The sequence below is a fragment of the Paramormyrops kingsleyae genome, chromosome 17, assembly GCF_048594095.1.
Source record: "Paramormyrops kingsleyae isolate MSU_618 chromosome 17, PKINGS_0.4, whole genome shotgun sequence".
NCBI classification, from domain to species: Eukaryota; Metazoa; Chordata; class Actinopteri; order Osteoglossiformes; family Mormyridae; genus Paramormyrops; species Paramormyrops kingsleyae.
This window is the reverse complement of record NC_132813.1, coordinates 18,953,507-18,968,602: the sequence shown is the minus strand read 5'-3', so window position 1 is coordinate 18,968,602 and position 15,096 is coordinate 18,953,507. Positions and strand designations below refer to the sequence as shown.

The following is a 15,096-nucleotide window of genomic DNA, read 5'->3' as shown; positions in this document are numbered from 1 at the left end:
TATTTAAAAGGTTTTTATTATTTTATATGAATACATGGGAAACAAAGTTATACATTTTTAATTATAGAACCATTCTGGACATACAAGAATTGTTTGTCAGCGTAGCACTTAAAAGATGCACGTCCCCACACTGCCTCCTGGTGTCCGAGGGGAGTAACAATCAGCACTGATTAATAATTACAGCAGGACAAGCTGCTGATGGCTGCCATCGCCCCCCATCCCCCTGAGTGCTACTGACCCAGATCAGGTTGACCTACATCACTTCTTCCAGTGTCCCTGGGCTGGGTGGGGGCCGAAAGACATAGAGAGATGATGGCTGGGGTCTGTCCCACGCTTCACCTGCCAAAAGCCCCCCCCCCCCCCCCCCAACAGCCAGAACGAAAACAAGGCAAGTGCATAAACAACCATCCGGACATACAGTAAGAAAACACTCTAGCTAGGTTCACGCTAAGGTTTGCCCCTGTATGATTGGATGGAGTGTCATATAGCGTTAGTTATCAGGTACAAATGATTACTTCAGATTAAGGAAAGCTTATCATGCCAGCAGTTTGCTTGTGTTTAGATACACTTCCTTTATATGCGTCACGCGTAACTGAGGACGAGGAGCCAGTTGATATTGATGCTCAGCTGAATACTGAAATGAAACACTGAAGGTCTTAAAGCCTCTGTAACCCCGAGGACACACTGCTAGGTGACTGGCGAGGAGCTCGGCGTCACAAAGCGGAGAAAAAAAGCTACGAGAGGGTCACGCGGACAGAGAAATAGGCGGGGGGGGGGGGTGACTCGACTGACCGCAGGCGGTTCTCTTTGCACGGCACGTCACAAACACGAAAAAGGGCAGCTGGGCTGAATTCCAGCTGCTTGGCAGTAAGTTTTCACACCATGTATGCACGTCTCTTCACGAGCTCCTCCTTCCTCGCCAGTTGAATTAGAAATCAGTATCTGAAAAAGAGGAGGGGGGAACACAGATTGCCGCAGCTATCGGTGAGGATGCAGTCACTGCTGTTTTGTTGCTCTAATTGGCGTGTTTGCCGCTGACCCGGAATAATTCGGCTGGAAGCAATCCTGACGTACATCAGCTCTCTCCTATAAACAGTCAGCTTGCATTTTACTCAGGAGCTGAAATAGTTTGTCAGTCCTGCTTTCCTCAGATTCTAAAAGACGCGTCACTCATTTTTCCACCCTGGGTCAGATAGATTTGATTAATGAATAATTCAGCTGTACCTTCTCGCTTACTGAACGCGGACAATCGCAGTCAGGGATTTTTGATGAGCTTTACTTTTCTTTTGGCTCTTGAAAACAAAACTATTTCTAGTAAGTTGTCCTGAGTAAATACAGAGCAGTTTTTCGTGTCGTTGAGTGCCATCCAAAACGCAGCCAGAGCAGCCTTCCTTGGCAATTCCAAGTCAAACCTTCTGACTGTACAGACTCCTTCAAAGAATGAAACTCTGCCGTTCCCATACAAATATCTCTTACTTCAATTCTTAAGTTCACTTAGGTAGTGCTTGTTGTTTCTAACATCAGCAACTAGCCAGAAATGCACAACTGAATGTTTACTATAGTTTGTAGGACGCTCTGCAGAAGAGACAGCTGTATTATTCCGCATATCAAAGAGGAACAAGCAATATTTTTTTTGTTTTCTTGGTGGCTGTGGTGTACGAGTCTGTATCAGTCAAAGATTTTGTTTGTCTCATAAAAGCAAATATCTCCCAAATGGGCTTTTGCTGTGTGGAGTGATGTGATTATTCAAAGGTCCAACTAATTAACCCTCCATTTCAGTAGGGAAGCGACTTCTCAGGCCCCAGACCCACAATGTCTTGGAATTCCAGCGTTAGCGAATTGAGAGCTGGAATACAAGGGTCAAGACAAAGTAAGACACGACAGCAGGAGCAGCGAGACGGAGCCGCTTCGCATTACTGTACTCACTCCCGGAGCCCCTCAGACGTCTTTGGCTGTTCACACAAAATTACATGCAAAGACCTTGCCGGCATCGAGTCCTTTCTCGCTCAGGGGTGTTAATCATATTGGCAGTCAGTAAAAAAGCAAATCACAGGGAGGAAGAGAAGGCTCACTGCACAGTGGGGGCATGTAGATGAGCTGGCAGGTGAGATGGCGGGATGTGAGAGCCAATGAGCTGGTTAGGCACACACACGATGGGCAGGGGGAGGCACACTCAGAAGGAAGTGCAAAATACCGTTTCTGTGCGAGATAATCACTTTTATTCCATTACTGGAGCACCCGGGTTCTCTCTATTTTCAGATGGGATGGCTAGGTAGTCTGTCCTGTGGGCAAACGGGCAAAAGAGAGAGGCAGAGCTAAGCAGGAGTGGGCCATGTGTGGAGCTCCACCTCCCGGGTTACGTGGTATTTGGGGACGTGCGGCACTCAGAGTGGACGCCGGAAGGGGTGGGTGTTCCCACTTCACATTGGGCTTGGGAACTTTATTGTGGTGTTGATCGAGCAAGGGGCCTGAGGAAGAACGTCCGTGACGGAACACACTCCGGACAGACCGAGATGCCAGGGGCAGCGCACATGGCACAGGAAGAGCGACGATGTTGGAAGGACGTGGGTCAAGACAGGTGCTGGCTTGCCTGCTGACACAGAACCTGAGTGTTGGGCTGCTTCCCAAGGCCTACGGGATCGTCCTTGTATCCTTTTAGATTGGCCATGGACAGATTTAACCTGAACAGAAGCTTCTAGACATAAATGTGTGTAATGGAGCCTAGTTTGGTTCCACCTGTGTCTCCCACAATAAGAGTCTACTCATCCTGACTGCTGTGTGGTTGTATATCTGTCAGTAAAAGGTGTTTTATAGCAGACAGGAAACACCTTTTAATGTCTAGTGGTTTACATAGTCATGAACCATCACTTCCATTTGCTGGACATGCAGCAGAATATTAAAATAGTGGTGTTTAACTGGAAAGGCTATCAACAAAGCTATTATGTACATTACTGTATCCTAGATGGTGCTTCTATGTCCTCCCGCGCTGCCTGAAATGGGCCTCCAGCCAGGCCATCCTTCATAACTAAATCCTCTTTGTGAGATGTTCTCTCAGGTGTCTCTACTCCCCACCACATCCGGACCAAAAACAATTTCTTAACGAGTGACCATCAGCGGATCGGGTTGAGCGGACTTCGGAAAACTCACGCGTTGTCCTGCGTCTGCTCGTCGGATTTCGATATCTTCCTGTAGCAGTAGATCATCTCCACCAACAGCCAGAAGGTTAGGAAGACCAGGAGGACATACATCATGATCTCGGAGTACAAAGCAGTAGTGTCTTGGCTAGCTGCCCAACAACAAGACGTGGCAAACCAAAGTCAACGACTGCTTGCAGAACTCCTGTCTTCAGTTTGACAATATAAGGGGACCTTCCCAACTAAGGGATGACTGCAAGACCTGGTGGCCTTCAGTCTTGTAGTAAGTGGAATTCGTAAATCAGTAAACTGTTGGAAAGCCATTGCATGGCTGTTCCTCTATCCATAGATATCTTGTAAATCATGCAATTTCTCACATAACATCATGCTCTGCAATGAAGGCTAAACAGCTTGTTTTTTATACACTTACCTGCTTTACATTGCTATTATTAAGCATGTATTAAACAGTTTTATTACCCATTTCTAATCCAGGATTGGTCAAGCACTGAGCTGTAGGGTTTAAAAGATAGTATCCTTGTTACTAGGCTATGTAGGGATAGATTACCTGGGTGTGTCGAGGGGAAAATGTGAAGTAAAAACACTGAAATGACTTGAGTAGAAAGTAGAGAACCATTCCGGAACATTCAGCGTTAAAGTGGCGTCCCTTTAACCAGAAGGACTGCCCGTTACGTCAGCTGTCCTGTTTTCTCTCTCTGTGCCAATCGTAACTCTTTGGGTGTCGTTTAAGCAGTTGGGTGACACCAAGGGGCAGAACCCAACAGGGGACAATGACTGATTGGCTTATCCTGTCTTCCCAACTGCAGAGACATATGGTTGGGCACTGCTGGGGCAGCTTTCAGGAAGTGGAAGCAAAACCATTTGCCTACCAGCATCTTCACTGTGCTTAAAGGTCAGGACCATGGTCCTCATCTTGCAAAGTATTCCATAGCCCCACAAAGCTGGGACCATCTGGATGGTATTTAGGCTTAAATTCACACTGATACAGCAGAGAGGAGCACTTACAGCTGAACGGGACACGGTCCGCATGCCACATGTCCTTATGAGCGATTTTTTTTGGCACATGCTCGAGAAATATTTAGCTGTGAGCTCTCCAATCAGCATTCCTCGCATAAGGGAGCGTTGCACAATTTTTTTTCAGCAATGAATTTGGGAGTGGACCAAGAAGGTCCAGCTTTGCGTGAGACTGACCAAAAAAAATCATTGTATTCATTCAAATGTGTGACATGCACTGTGCATTCATCGGCTGAAAGGGCAGCCGGTGTGCAGTTAGAGGTAGTAAGTGGGTGACAATGCATTTAAATACTGCAGCAGAGGCTCCCTGGACCCCCCCCCCCCCCCCCCACCTCCCTGAAGCTGAACTGACCAATTGGTATGTCAGGTTTGAGTCAGCTGACCTCGATATACCTGTTTATTTTCCCTGAAGACTGACTTCACCGCCATCATAATTTCAGAACTAGTACTGGGCTGTCAATGGATAATTCTAGGAAATACTCATCAATTAGTCTAATAACGAGCAAAATATTCCTCCTCAGAAATTAATATTTAACAAAAGATTTATCCATCTTTCCATCATTCTTATTCGCTCCGTCTTGTCTCTACCTCTCCCTATCTCCCGCTACTCCTCTTCCTGTCATTGCTTCTCTCTGGCTTGCTTTCACTCTCTCACTCCATCCCCTTTTCAGTCACTCTTGCACATACATAACCCCTTACAGCATAATAAGAGCCATAGCCCTGAATGACCTGCAGATATACATACTGGCAGAGGTGCCCCTGATTACTCCTGGTTGCTACAATAGATAGACGGTTAGTCTACTGGGATTAGTGTGACCACAGGGGTTCTCGAGTTGACCATACCCCTCCCCTCACTCTCACACCCAAGCCCTGCGTCTGCACCACACCCCAGTGAGATCACACGCTGCATGGCAGATGGGTCACCACCTTAAGCACCAGCGTTAATTGGCATCCGACGTGATTATGACTTCAAAGTGAAGCCACAGTGTTAGAAATCTCAGTGCCCCCCGGGGTGTAAGAGGGAACACTGGCATTCCCTGTGTGTGCTTCAATTAGTCCACTTGTTGTTCTAGCGGCAGGTTCTGGTGCTCTCTGACCTCTGACCTATAATCAGGCTTGGAGAACCTCTGTGCTTCGTTCAGGTGTCAAACTCTGTAGCACAAAGACCATAAAATTATTTGAATTTGCTTCTATTTTTTAATTTATACTGGTTATTATTATTATTATTTATTTCCATTCATTAACCAAATCCAATAGTTGTGGACCTAGTTAATAAGGGATTTGATTTTGTTTGTTTTTACCAGTTAAAGACCCCAGATGCATTAGCCAGTGGGCCATTATACCATTACGGCCAATTTACAAGCCTCAAGAGCCCGAGAGTCTGACACCCCTATGACTGGAGATGCTGTAAATGGCTCTTAAGATCTGTGACGTAAGAGAACTGAAACCATCAGGCTGTGATATCTGTCATCCATGAGAAAATGCATATAACCCTACAGCACGACACAACTGGCGTGGTCTTCCTGCCCAGCTGGTGCCAGGAAGCCGATGGAGTTGCCATGGATCAGCGATTTCAAATATACACGTAGGGTGGTATATTCGATCAAGCCAACGGAGAGGTTACAAGAAGCAGTCACCAAGACAGGCATTCAGAGAGATGAAGTCAACTGCAATGTGTACATTACCGCGTTAAAAATACAATCGGGGGTGAAGGACATGTAAACTCTCCAGCCCACCAAAAAAAAAAAATCTCCATTTAGCAGTAAGCTTCAACGACAACAAAACAAAAACAGACAATTATTCAAACAATACAAGATGAGAAATATTTCCATAACAGCTAAATGATCTTTAAAAGAATCAAGTATCTATGTCTGTACAGTAATAATGTTGTGAATTAACAGTGTTGTAGAAGAACTTTAGTATTATGTAAAGGAAAGAGACAACATACATGTGAAATAGCATTAAAACACACAAAACTGCACTAATCTCTACGTTGCTCACCTTTCTCTCTCACCTCCAGCTTGATTGTCTTACTTTTCGTGAAGGAGGGCATGTAGAAGTCAAACACAAACTGCCGCAGCACTTCACATTTGTAGATGCCTGAGTCGTTGAGTGTGACGTTGGTGATGCTGATGGACACATCCTGGAGGTCCTTGCTTCCGTTCCATGCCAGGCGGCCCTTCCATGGGGTGTCCAGCTCCTGAGGCCGTCCGTCATATTGTAAGATCTGCCGATCACGCGCATGGGCATTCGTCACGGTGACCTCATCCACCCCGACGCCTGGGGTACGCCCTTTTCGAAACTGCGGTGTGCATTTCAGCGGGATCCCACAGATGCGGAGACACCCACCTGGATCGGCTCATCATCAGGCTTGATGTAGTACCAGGAGACATACGTTGCAGTGTTCACCTCCTCTCTCCTCAAGCAGGAGATGCACGTGAGCTTCATGGAGGTGCCAACAACGGCCTCCGTTCCTGATGGCACCTCGACGCACACGGGCCTGCAGAACTGCACTGGGGACATGCCCATCGGCCACAGTGAACAGTGAGTCCAGCTCTTTCTCCTGCCTCTAATCTCCCTGCTTTACTTTCCCTCCCTTCCTTCTTATTTTCATGTTCCTCCTCTTTGTACTTCACATGCTCTGTGCTCTGCTCGGCTGCCTCATTTACATACCCATCTCTGAGTCAAACACGCTACTGTCCCCTACATTGGGTTCATACATAGTTTTACAGAAACAAAATGGCGTAACTCACACCCTTGATACAGGCTGAACCCTGGACCACATCACTATCTAAGATGGTGTAACTCACGCCCTAGATATAGGCTGAACCCGTGACCACATCCTCATCTAAAATGGTATAACTCACACCCTGGATATAGGCTGAACCGGTGACCACATACCCATCTAAAATGGTATAACTCACGCCCTGGATACAGACTGAACCCGTGACCACATCCCCATCTAAAATGGTATAACTCACACCCTGGATATAGGCTGAACACGTGACCACATCCCCATCTAAGATGGTGTAACTCACACCCTGGATATAGGCTGAACCCGTGACCACATCCCCATCTAAGATGGTGTAACTCACACCCTGGATATAGGCTGAACTCATGACCACATCCCCATCTAAATGGTGTAACTCACGCCCTGGATATAGGCTGAACTTGTGACCACATCCCCATCCGACTCTACTTTATACTCAGCCGATCCATTAAATTAAAATGAATGCTGAGTCATTTGATTTTAATTAGCTGTATTTGTATCAGTCAGGACTGATCAGATAACTTTTATTCATATTTTTAAGATAATTAATTTAAATTACGCTTGTGAAAATTATACTTTTTATAAATTGCGGATGTCAAGTATACTTCGCCATCATCCATTTTGTTATTTATTTTGTTAAATATTATAGGCCTAAATGCCATTAAAATTTGTACTATGGGAATATTTAAAATTATAACTATAAGGAAAGATAAAATTCTGTCACCTGTAGCATGACTATAATGATACATTATGATTACATTCATTAGCTAGTTACAAGATGTCAAAAATTAGTATGTTGACTGGTGGAGGTGCGACAAGATTCCAAGCAGGGATAAGATTGCTGTAGAAAACGCTGAGTATATACGTATGTCTCTGCTAGTGACTTTTAAACCGCTGGTTGTCATCTATTAGGGATTCTAACAAAGTACTATGTGACTTGCCAGATACCGAAGTGCACTTTTGCTTTCCGTGTTTAATGCTTTTATTTCTTATCAGAGCATAGTTTGTTGCTGTATATTTTCTGTAAGTGAGCATTATAAATGTGTATTTGAAACCACCTGTTGACAAATTAAAGTGTAAAGCATTGTCTATACACAAAAAAGTAAGAGTCTTAAATTATACCATAAAACCGATATGCAACATAATGGGTGGTAGGATAAGTTATCTGTAAATATTTTTGAAAACATTATCAAAATTGCCTTTAAACGACAGTGAAACAGTGAAACAGCCTAAATAACTGTCGGTTATATATTCGTATAAAAATAAGTCCGATGTTTCACTGATTCCGGGTTAAACTGACAAACTGTGTTTCCTTCGCCTTGTTTCATGCATTTCAGACGGGATTTCGTTTCAGTGAGTCCTTACAGCCTGCTTTTTGATGTAATACCACATACAGTATGTAACTTAAGCAACTATATAATTTAATCCTTCATAATTTCTAACAAAATTTCAGGTGATTTAGATTCAGAAAGGACAGTGTGTTTGTTTCTATAAATAAAGACTGTGTACGTGAGCAGTTTAAACTTCTACGTCATTCATTTTCATTTTTTATCACTTAGATGTGCTAAGATACGTACATGCATTGAGTTCTGTGACCAACGCTATTTTTCTGTGGATTTAATACATTTAAAATAATTTTCTTAAACCGCAATTTTAACGTGCATTATTCGTAACTCAATCCAAAAAAGCAGACAGATGCAAAAAAAAGACCAATACAAATATAAAGCTTTGCTAAGTGGAAGGAAACTAAATCTATACATTAAGGAACCTAATATCAGTGACCACGCCTCCCATGAGTATAAAGTAAACATACTAAAAGTTCAGGAAGAATAATTGTTTTTCTTTTCTTTTTAAAAAAAAACGGTATATGGCACATGTTATAGCATATGATCAGAGCTTTATGAACAAAGCACTTACCCGCTAAGATCAACACGACGAGAGCGCACAAGACAGCCCTGGTCTCTGTCATTTTCACGGATCTGCTGGGAAAGAAGCGTCGCGGTCAGACTCTCCCTGTTTGCGGAATAAGAAGCGCAAAAGCTGATCTCTCGGCTGCAGGTTCTGTGGTCCCTGCTTATGGACGATACGTCTGACTGTAAAACTGGGCTTTCGTTAAAATATTTGCTTAACAGTCGTCTGAAAAAGTCTCATCAAATCAACAGGAGAGCGCAATTTCTTCCTCAGCACCACGGAGAGCGCCTCCAGCCGCTCGTTACTTGTTGGAAAAATAAAAATAACTTAAAAGTACCAGTTCGGGAGACTTCTATTCTTCTACTCTATTTTTAAATCAGAGTGGTACTATGCCATCATTATTTAAAATAAAGCCATCGTTCACTGACGAATCAAAATCACCGTTTTTCCTTTCATTAGAATTTTGCAATAAATTCGCCAGTGCAGTACTTCTATTTTCATAGCCGTTTTTTCAGGTTATATTGGCACACTGTTTCCATGGCGAATGGAAAAACTAGATCTATGCACTTCAAGTGCGCAATAGCAATTAGAAATGTAGTGATTATGGAGAATAGAGCACTCGCGTTCAAACTGACCAAAAGCCGATCTCCGTTAATGAAAACAAAAAGATTTATTTAGAAATAATGTAGAATAATGAGCAAAAAAAAACACAGCTTCTATAAAATTTCATCAGTTTCAGTGAAAAAGAAAAACAAATCCGAAGAGTAAGTCTCCCGCTGAACAGTTCGCTCTTTGTCTCTGGCGTAAGCGCTCAGCCACTTAACGTGTGCAGAATGTTCTCCTTGTGCGCATGCGTCGCCGGCGCTGCCACTTGTACATGCTCCAAATGACAGACGCAGACCTATTGTTTTGCACAGAGGGATTCTTGTCTGTCTTTTCCTTCCTGTCTACTTAACTAATGTTTCTGGAAAAAAATTTAAGAGGGACGGCTGAAAATGCCAGTTCTTCTTAAGTTAATTGCTTCAAAAAGGAATTTGTATGCTATATAATATGTTTCTTTATAGTATTTATATAAAGAACTAAACGTAAGATGTTTTTCATTGGACATTGGCTATTTGAGTCGGAAACCTGTCCTCAGTAGTCAGTTAACTGCAAATAGTAATACTTAGATTTACAGAATAAATACCTCTCAGCTAAATATAATCACAGGAATCAGCAGGGATTCAAAACCTAAAAACTAACAGTTCTGTGCCATTGGATTCTGAGTGCTGTTACTGTAAGTCACGTGGATTTCTGCGTGGACCTGATCCTACATTGAAACAACAGAACCTAAATTACAGTTTAGGAAAGAAATGTTTAAAACAAAGCTTTGGTCTTAATGCTCATAAAATGAAATGGCATGTATAGATGAAAACTTTACATAACATGGCTTGCATGCTATATATATCTATAAATAGGAACAAAGCTGTAACATGTACAAATGGGTACTTCAGTTTGCACTTCACTTGTTTCTGACCATCCCACTGTTGCCTCATATGCATTTTAAACACTACATGATGAACTGGTGTTACTTGTGGGATGGTAGCTTTTAGCAAAGTGCTACTTATTGATTGTTGATGTGGTCAGTCTCCAGTTCTACCCAAACAGCTTTGGGATCTTCCATGGGGAAAACACTATTCAGTAGTGATCCAATCACGTCGCATGGCAGTGAGGGCATGAGTAAACAAGGGGCAGAGTGAAGGGGGGGGGGGCTGGGAATCATTTACAGTGCACCCCCCCCCCCCCCCCCTTCCCAGGCGGATGGTTGCGTAACCCTGTTAGCGACAGAACAGGAGCAGCCTAAGTGCCTGAGCATTCACCATGACTCTGTAAGATCCACTCCCCTCAGGTCAGCAAGGTTTCACTATTGCCGTGAAGTGATGTACGTCGCATTTAACTGAACATCCATTTGAGACGGCAGATTTTGGATGCATTTATATGTCAGGCATGTAAATTTGAGGGCAAACTTCAGTGTGCATGCTGTCAGCGCTCAAGCTCAGGGGGTTCAGACACTCTGCTGATCGCAGGTTTGAAGGCCTGCATGGTGTCCCTGCTCCCACTTGCCTCTGTTTGTCCTGTTGTTTGTGCTCAGACTCTGATTCCTCACTGTTTTGTACGGTGGCGGCAGGTCTCCTGTGTAACCACACCCCAAGGCCATTTGAAATTCCCCCTTAATCCTGGGAATGTTAGGATGAATACAAGAAGGAATCCTGATGGATTATTCCTTCATTTTGAGGGTGGTTATATAATATTGATCTTATAGAAAACAAGCTAGCCTTGATGGAGACACGATGTATTGTTTGATATTAGTATGTTTTGTGTGGCTATTATGAACAGGGAAAAGCATGAATTATAAGGAGGGGGTGGTCAGGATGCCCCTACTCTGCTAGCCGGGCCGTAAGCCATGTCCCTGGTGGCCACCGTGTCCAGAAGCTGAGGGCTCCATGGCAACCGCACCGTGCAGTGACAGGTGGATTAGACCCAAACAGGACTGAGGCCCCGGACTGAGGCAGGCAGGAGGGCAGAACAACACGCTCGCAGAGAGCGAGCCTGCTGGAAGGGCTTCGCCGCCGTGCTCGGAGACGTGTGGGCGTGCAAACGCTTAGGAGGGTGAAGCGAGAATTGGGGGGGCTCATCTGGTGTCTGCTCTACATATATGACCAAGAGAGAGTGAGATAAACAAAGCAGGGTGTCTTGGACACATTGAGCTCCTCCTTAGGAAGTGGACCCTATGGACAAGGATCTAAAATTAACCTCTGAATCACCACTCCCTGCAGTCATAAGGCTTTGGGTAATTGCATTTGATGCTTTTCTAAGTTACTGCAGCATAATGTAATGCAGTTGGTAGCACTACATACATTTACAACAAAAATGAAGGTTGATGGGGAACAGTGCGCCCATATGCCAAGAAAACCGATTTCCCATTGTTGTGTGGAATGTAATGACGCAAGAGCCAATTATTGTGATGTAAGAGTCTTTTGTGATGATGTAAGAGCCTTCTCTAGTGATGTAAGTGCCATTCGTGGCGTGCACAGCGTAGAATGTGATGATGTAAACCGCAGCAAAGCGTGTTTGCTCAGAGTGTTTGAGAGTTTACTCAGGTTGCCGTGTCAGCAGTCAGAAAAGAGCAGGCATATTGTCATCCCTTTCTGGATAATTGGAGGAACTGTAGCTCATTTGCCGAGCTACAGTATTGGGATGAACAGCACAGCCAATGTTGATTCAGTGACCAGTCACAAAACAGCACTATTAGGAAAAATTCTCATCAGTCTTGAAGAAACAACAAAATAACTTTGAATAATAAACAAGGTGGATTCCTGGTGCCGGTTGCTGCAGCTGTGAACTGTAGGGCAGTTATTTCAGCACCTGTGACACCCATATAGCGCACACAGCAATTTGGCCGCCCCCATAAGGGCACCTGTGAAGATGAAGGGGTGTTATTTTTACAGGAAGCAGTTTGTGAATCCACTGTAAATGGAAAGTTAGACCACCAGTGGGAATGAAAATAGATAGGAGGAACCTAGTCGATTCAAGTTAATAATGCCACATCATTTCATTGCCTTCCATTAGTCGCTGGCCTGAATTAAATTATAATCCTTATCCAAGTATATGGGCCATTATGCAGGGACCTTTGGTCCTTATTGGAAGCTTGGTGAATCTCTTTCATCTGTTCCACCTTAATTCTTGTTACCACAGATAAAAAAAACTCTTAAAAGTGTTACACTAACTGCACGTTCTCAGAGAGCAAAGAAGCATCATCAATCATTCAGTCCAGGCTTGTATTCTCTGGATCCTGGGCAGATAAATACTTGCAATACTTGCATGGTTGCATCAGATCTTTTTTTAACAAACAATATGAAACTTAGGTAGCTTAACCACATATGTTAAATGTATACATTTTTTTTCCTACTAGCTGGTAGAGATAGTCAATTTAATGGCTGTTGCTTAAACACAATGCTATTCACTGAAGAAAAAGTTTAATTAACAGAAGGATGAGGCCTGCAGAAGTGACTGTGACAGATGCGTGAAGTCCTCACTCTGATCCGTCCCAGCCGGCGCGTTAACACACACCTCCCACCCTTTTCGTGCTGAAGGTGGTAAGACTCTGGGTATTCGAGTAAGAAAGCAAAACTGAAAGGCTGTGTACTGTCTGCCGCTGTGACGAGCAGGTCCCAGTGACAGGACACAGCGGGGAATGCAGTGTGAGACTCCAATGAAGGCAGGGCCACAACTACACAGGCATCCAGTGAAGTTAAAGCTATATACCAAGAATCAATATAGTGAAGTTGAAGCCATATACCCTGAATCTATATACTTGCTGTTATGTTTTTTTAAAGATGACTATTAATTTAGATAAAGGCTTCAGGGAACTGGAGGGATTATGGCAGCTCACTGCAGTAATGGCAAGATTACTGAATGATTTCAGCTTGGCTACAGCAAAGTTATAACACACACACACACACATATATATATATAGCATTAATGCGTCATAATTCCAGCATGATGACTGAAACACACTTACAGCATACCATGATTACTACACGTTAAAAACATAGTGTTTACTAAGTACAACACAGTTACAGCAAGGTTATAGCACAGTTACAACAGATATATGTATGGAATTGTGACGCATTGATATATATATATATATATATATATATATATATGTGTATGTATATATCATATCATTAATATATATCATTAATGCGTCATAATTCCAGCATGATGACAAACAGCATAGCATGATAACTACACGTCAAAAACATAGTGTTTAGTAAGTTTAGTAACTAAGTACAACACAGTTACAACATTATAACTAAATAATCAAAGCAGTTACAGTATGTTTAGTAACTGCAAGAAAGTCCAACACAGTTCCAGCATGATTACTAAATAATTACTGAGCAGTTGCAGTGTGATCACTAAACAATCACAAAACAATCTCTGCATGATTAAATCAAAACTCCTCTGGTGAAAAGTGATTACACACTCTCCATGCGATAGTTTAATGAAAAAAACTCCTGAACGTCACAAGCATCCCTCATTGGAGCAGTGTTAATGGTGGCCGGGGGGTTGAAGTGTTTAGGCCCCACCAGACTGAGGTCTATGGTGATAAAGGTGTGCAGCATGTCTTACCCCCATACATATCAGACTGAGCCATACAGAAATGTTGTAAATGTAGTGTTCCTGAAATGTGCTGCATACTGTTTTGGAATCAGTATTTTTAGAATTATAAATAAGCAAGAATTATGCATATGCAAGGCTATATGACTGTTAATGGATAAAGCATAATACAGTCATGCATATGAAATCTGCAATACACTTTGTATGCATGTTAATTTGAAGTCTGTTTTATAAAAGTGAACCTTAATTGTGATATACGTTCAGTGGGCAGTTCATTACATACACCTGCTCCTCTATCCAGCAAATCATGTGGCTGCAGCAGAATGTATAAAGCAAACAGACAGGGTCAAGAGGTTCCATTACTGTTCAGCTGAGCTGGGACACCTGATCTAAGTTATTCTGAGCATGATGTGATTGTTAGTGCTCAGTGTGGTAGCTCAAGAATGTCAGAGACAGCCACTCTACCAGGGACTGTCATGCACTACAGTGTCAAGAGTTACCAGAGAAGAGAGTGATGAACGAAATAGATCCAGTCAATGGCATTTCTGTGGTTGAAAACACCTTGTTAACGAGAGAGGTCAGAGAAGAATAGCCAGACTTGTTAAAGCTAACAGGAAGGCCACAAGTGCAAAAATAGCAGCTGAGTACTACAGTGATACAGATAGGCTTCTCTGAATGCACATTCACTTACCCTCAAAGCAGTTCTGGGTCTAACCCAGTGCCAGCTAGGTGTCCATTTAGTGTATCTTAATGCGCTATTTTCTGTATTCATACCAGTCGTCCCAGCACATATAAAGTCAGTAAGTTAGCTGATTTCTGCATCGACTCACCAGCAGTGTGAAGTTAAATGTAACACCCCCGCAGCCCCCCCACCACCGAAACCGGCATCAACGTGGACTTACCGTGACAGGTCTCGAGGACCCGGCACCGTGCATGCATGTGCGTCCTTTTCCTAGCCCGGATTGGGGAGCGGCTCTGGGATCCAGCCCCCTCATGGGCTGTCAGGTGACCTGCCAGCCATCTCGGGTGTCACAGCTGTCTGTTTATCTCGGGGGGGGGGAGGTAGAAACAATGTGACAGGAGCAGCTG

At 43.5% G+C, this 15,096-nt stretch overlaps 1 protein-coding gene across 7 annotated transcripts; it reads right to left on the bottom strand.

Annotated features, from left to right (window-relative positions):
- On the bottom strand, positions 1-15,059 carry scn3b (sodium channel, voltage-gated, type III, beta). 7 transcript variants are annotated; one of them, XM_023826088.2, is made up of 7 exons: positions 14,910-15,059; positions 8,854-8,915; positions 6,516-6,679; positions 6,168-6,393; positions 3,148-3,286; positions 2,195-2,282; positions 1-942 (listed from the first exon to the last, which is right to left on the bottom strand). In XM_023826088.2, the coding sequence occupies exons 2-6, from the start codon at positions 8,903-8,905 to the stop codon at positions 2,219-2,221; spliced, it is 645 nt and encodes a 214-aa protein (XP_023681856.1). In that variant the 5' UTR covers positions 8,906-8,915; positions 14,910-15,059; the 3' UTR covers positions 1-942; positions 2,195-2,218. The 7 variants fall into 7 exon arrangements, with proteins under 7 accessions (XP_023681856.1, XP_023681857.1, XP_023681862.1 ...); XM_023826089.2 differs by having other exon boundaries at positions 8,854-8,918; positions 14,910-15,051; XM_023826094.2 differs by having other exon boundaries at positions 6,516-6,674; positions 14,910-14,976.
- Positions 15,060-15,096: the final 37 nt, after the last annotated feature.

Bases quoted from the DNA above. Each gene is read 5' to 3' on its own strand.
- scn3b (XM_023826088.2), bottom strand. From the start codon at position 8,905: ATGACAGAGACCAGGGCTGTCTTGTGCGCTCTCGTCGTGTTGATCTTA. The intron at 6,680-8,853 runs GTAAGTGCTTTG...GCATGTCCCCAG, and splicing joins CGTCGTGTTGATCTTAGCGG to TGCAGTTCTGCAGGCCCGTG. The intron at 3,287-6,167 runs GTGAGCAACGTA...GTTGTTGGGCAG, and splicing joins GCTGGAGGTGAGAGAGAAAG to CTAGCCAAGACACTACTGCT.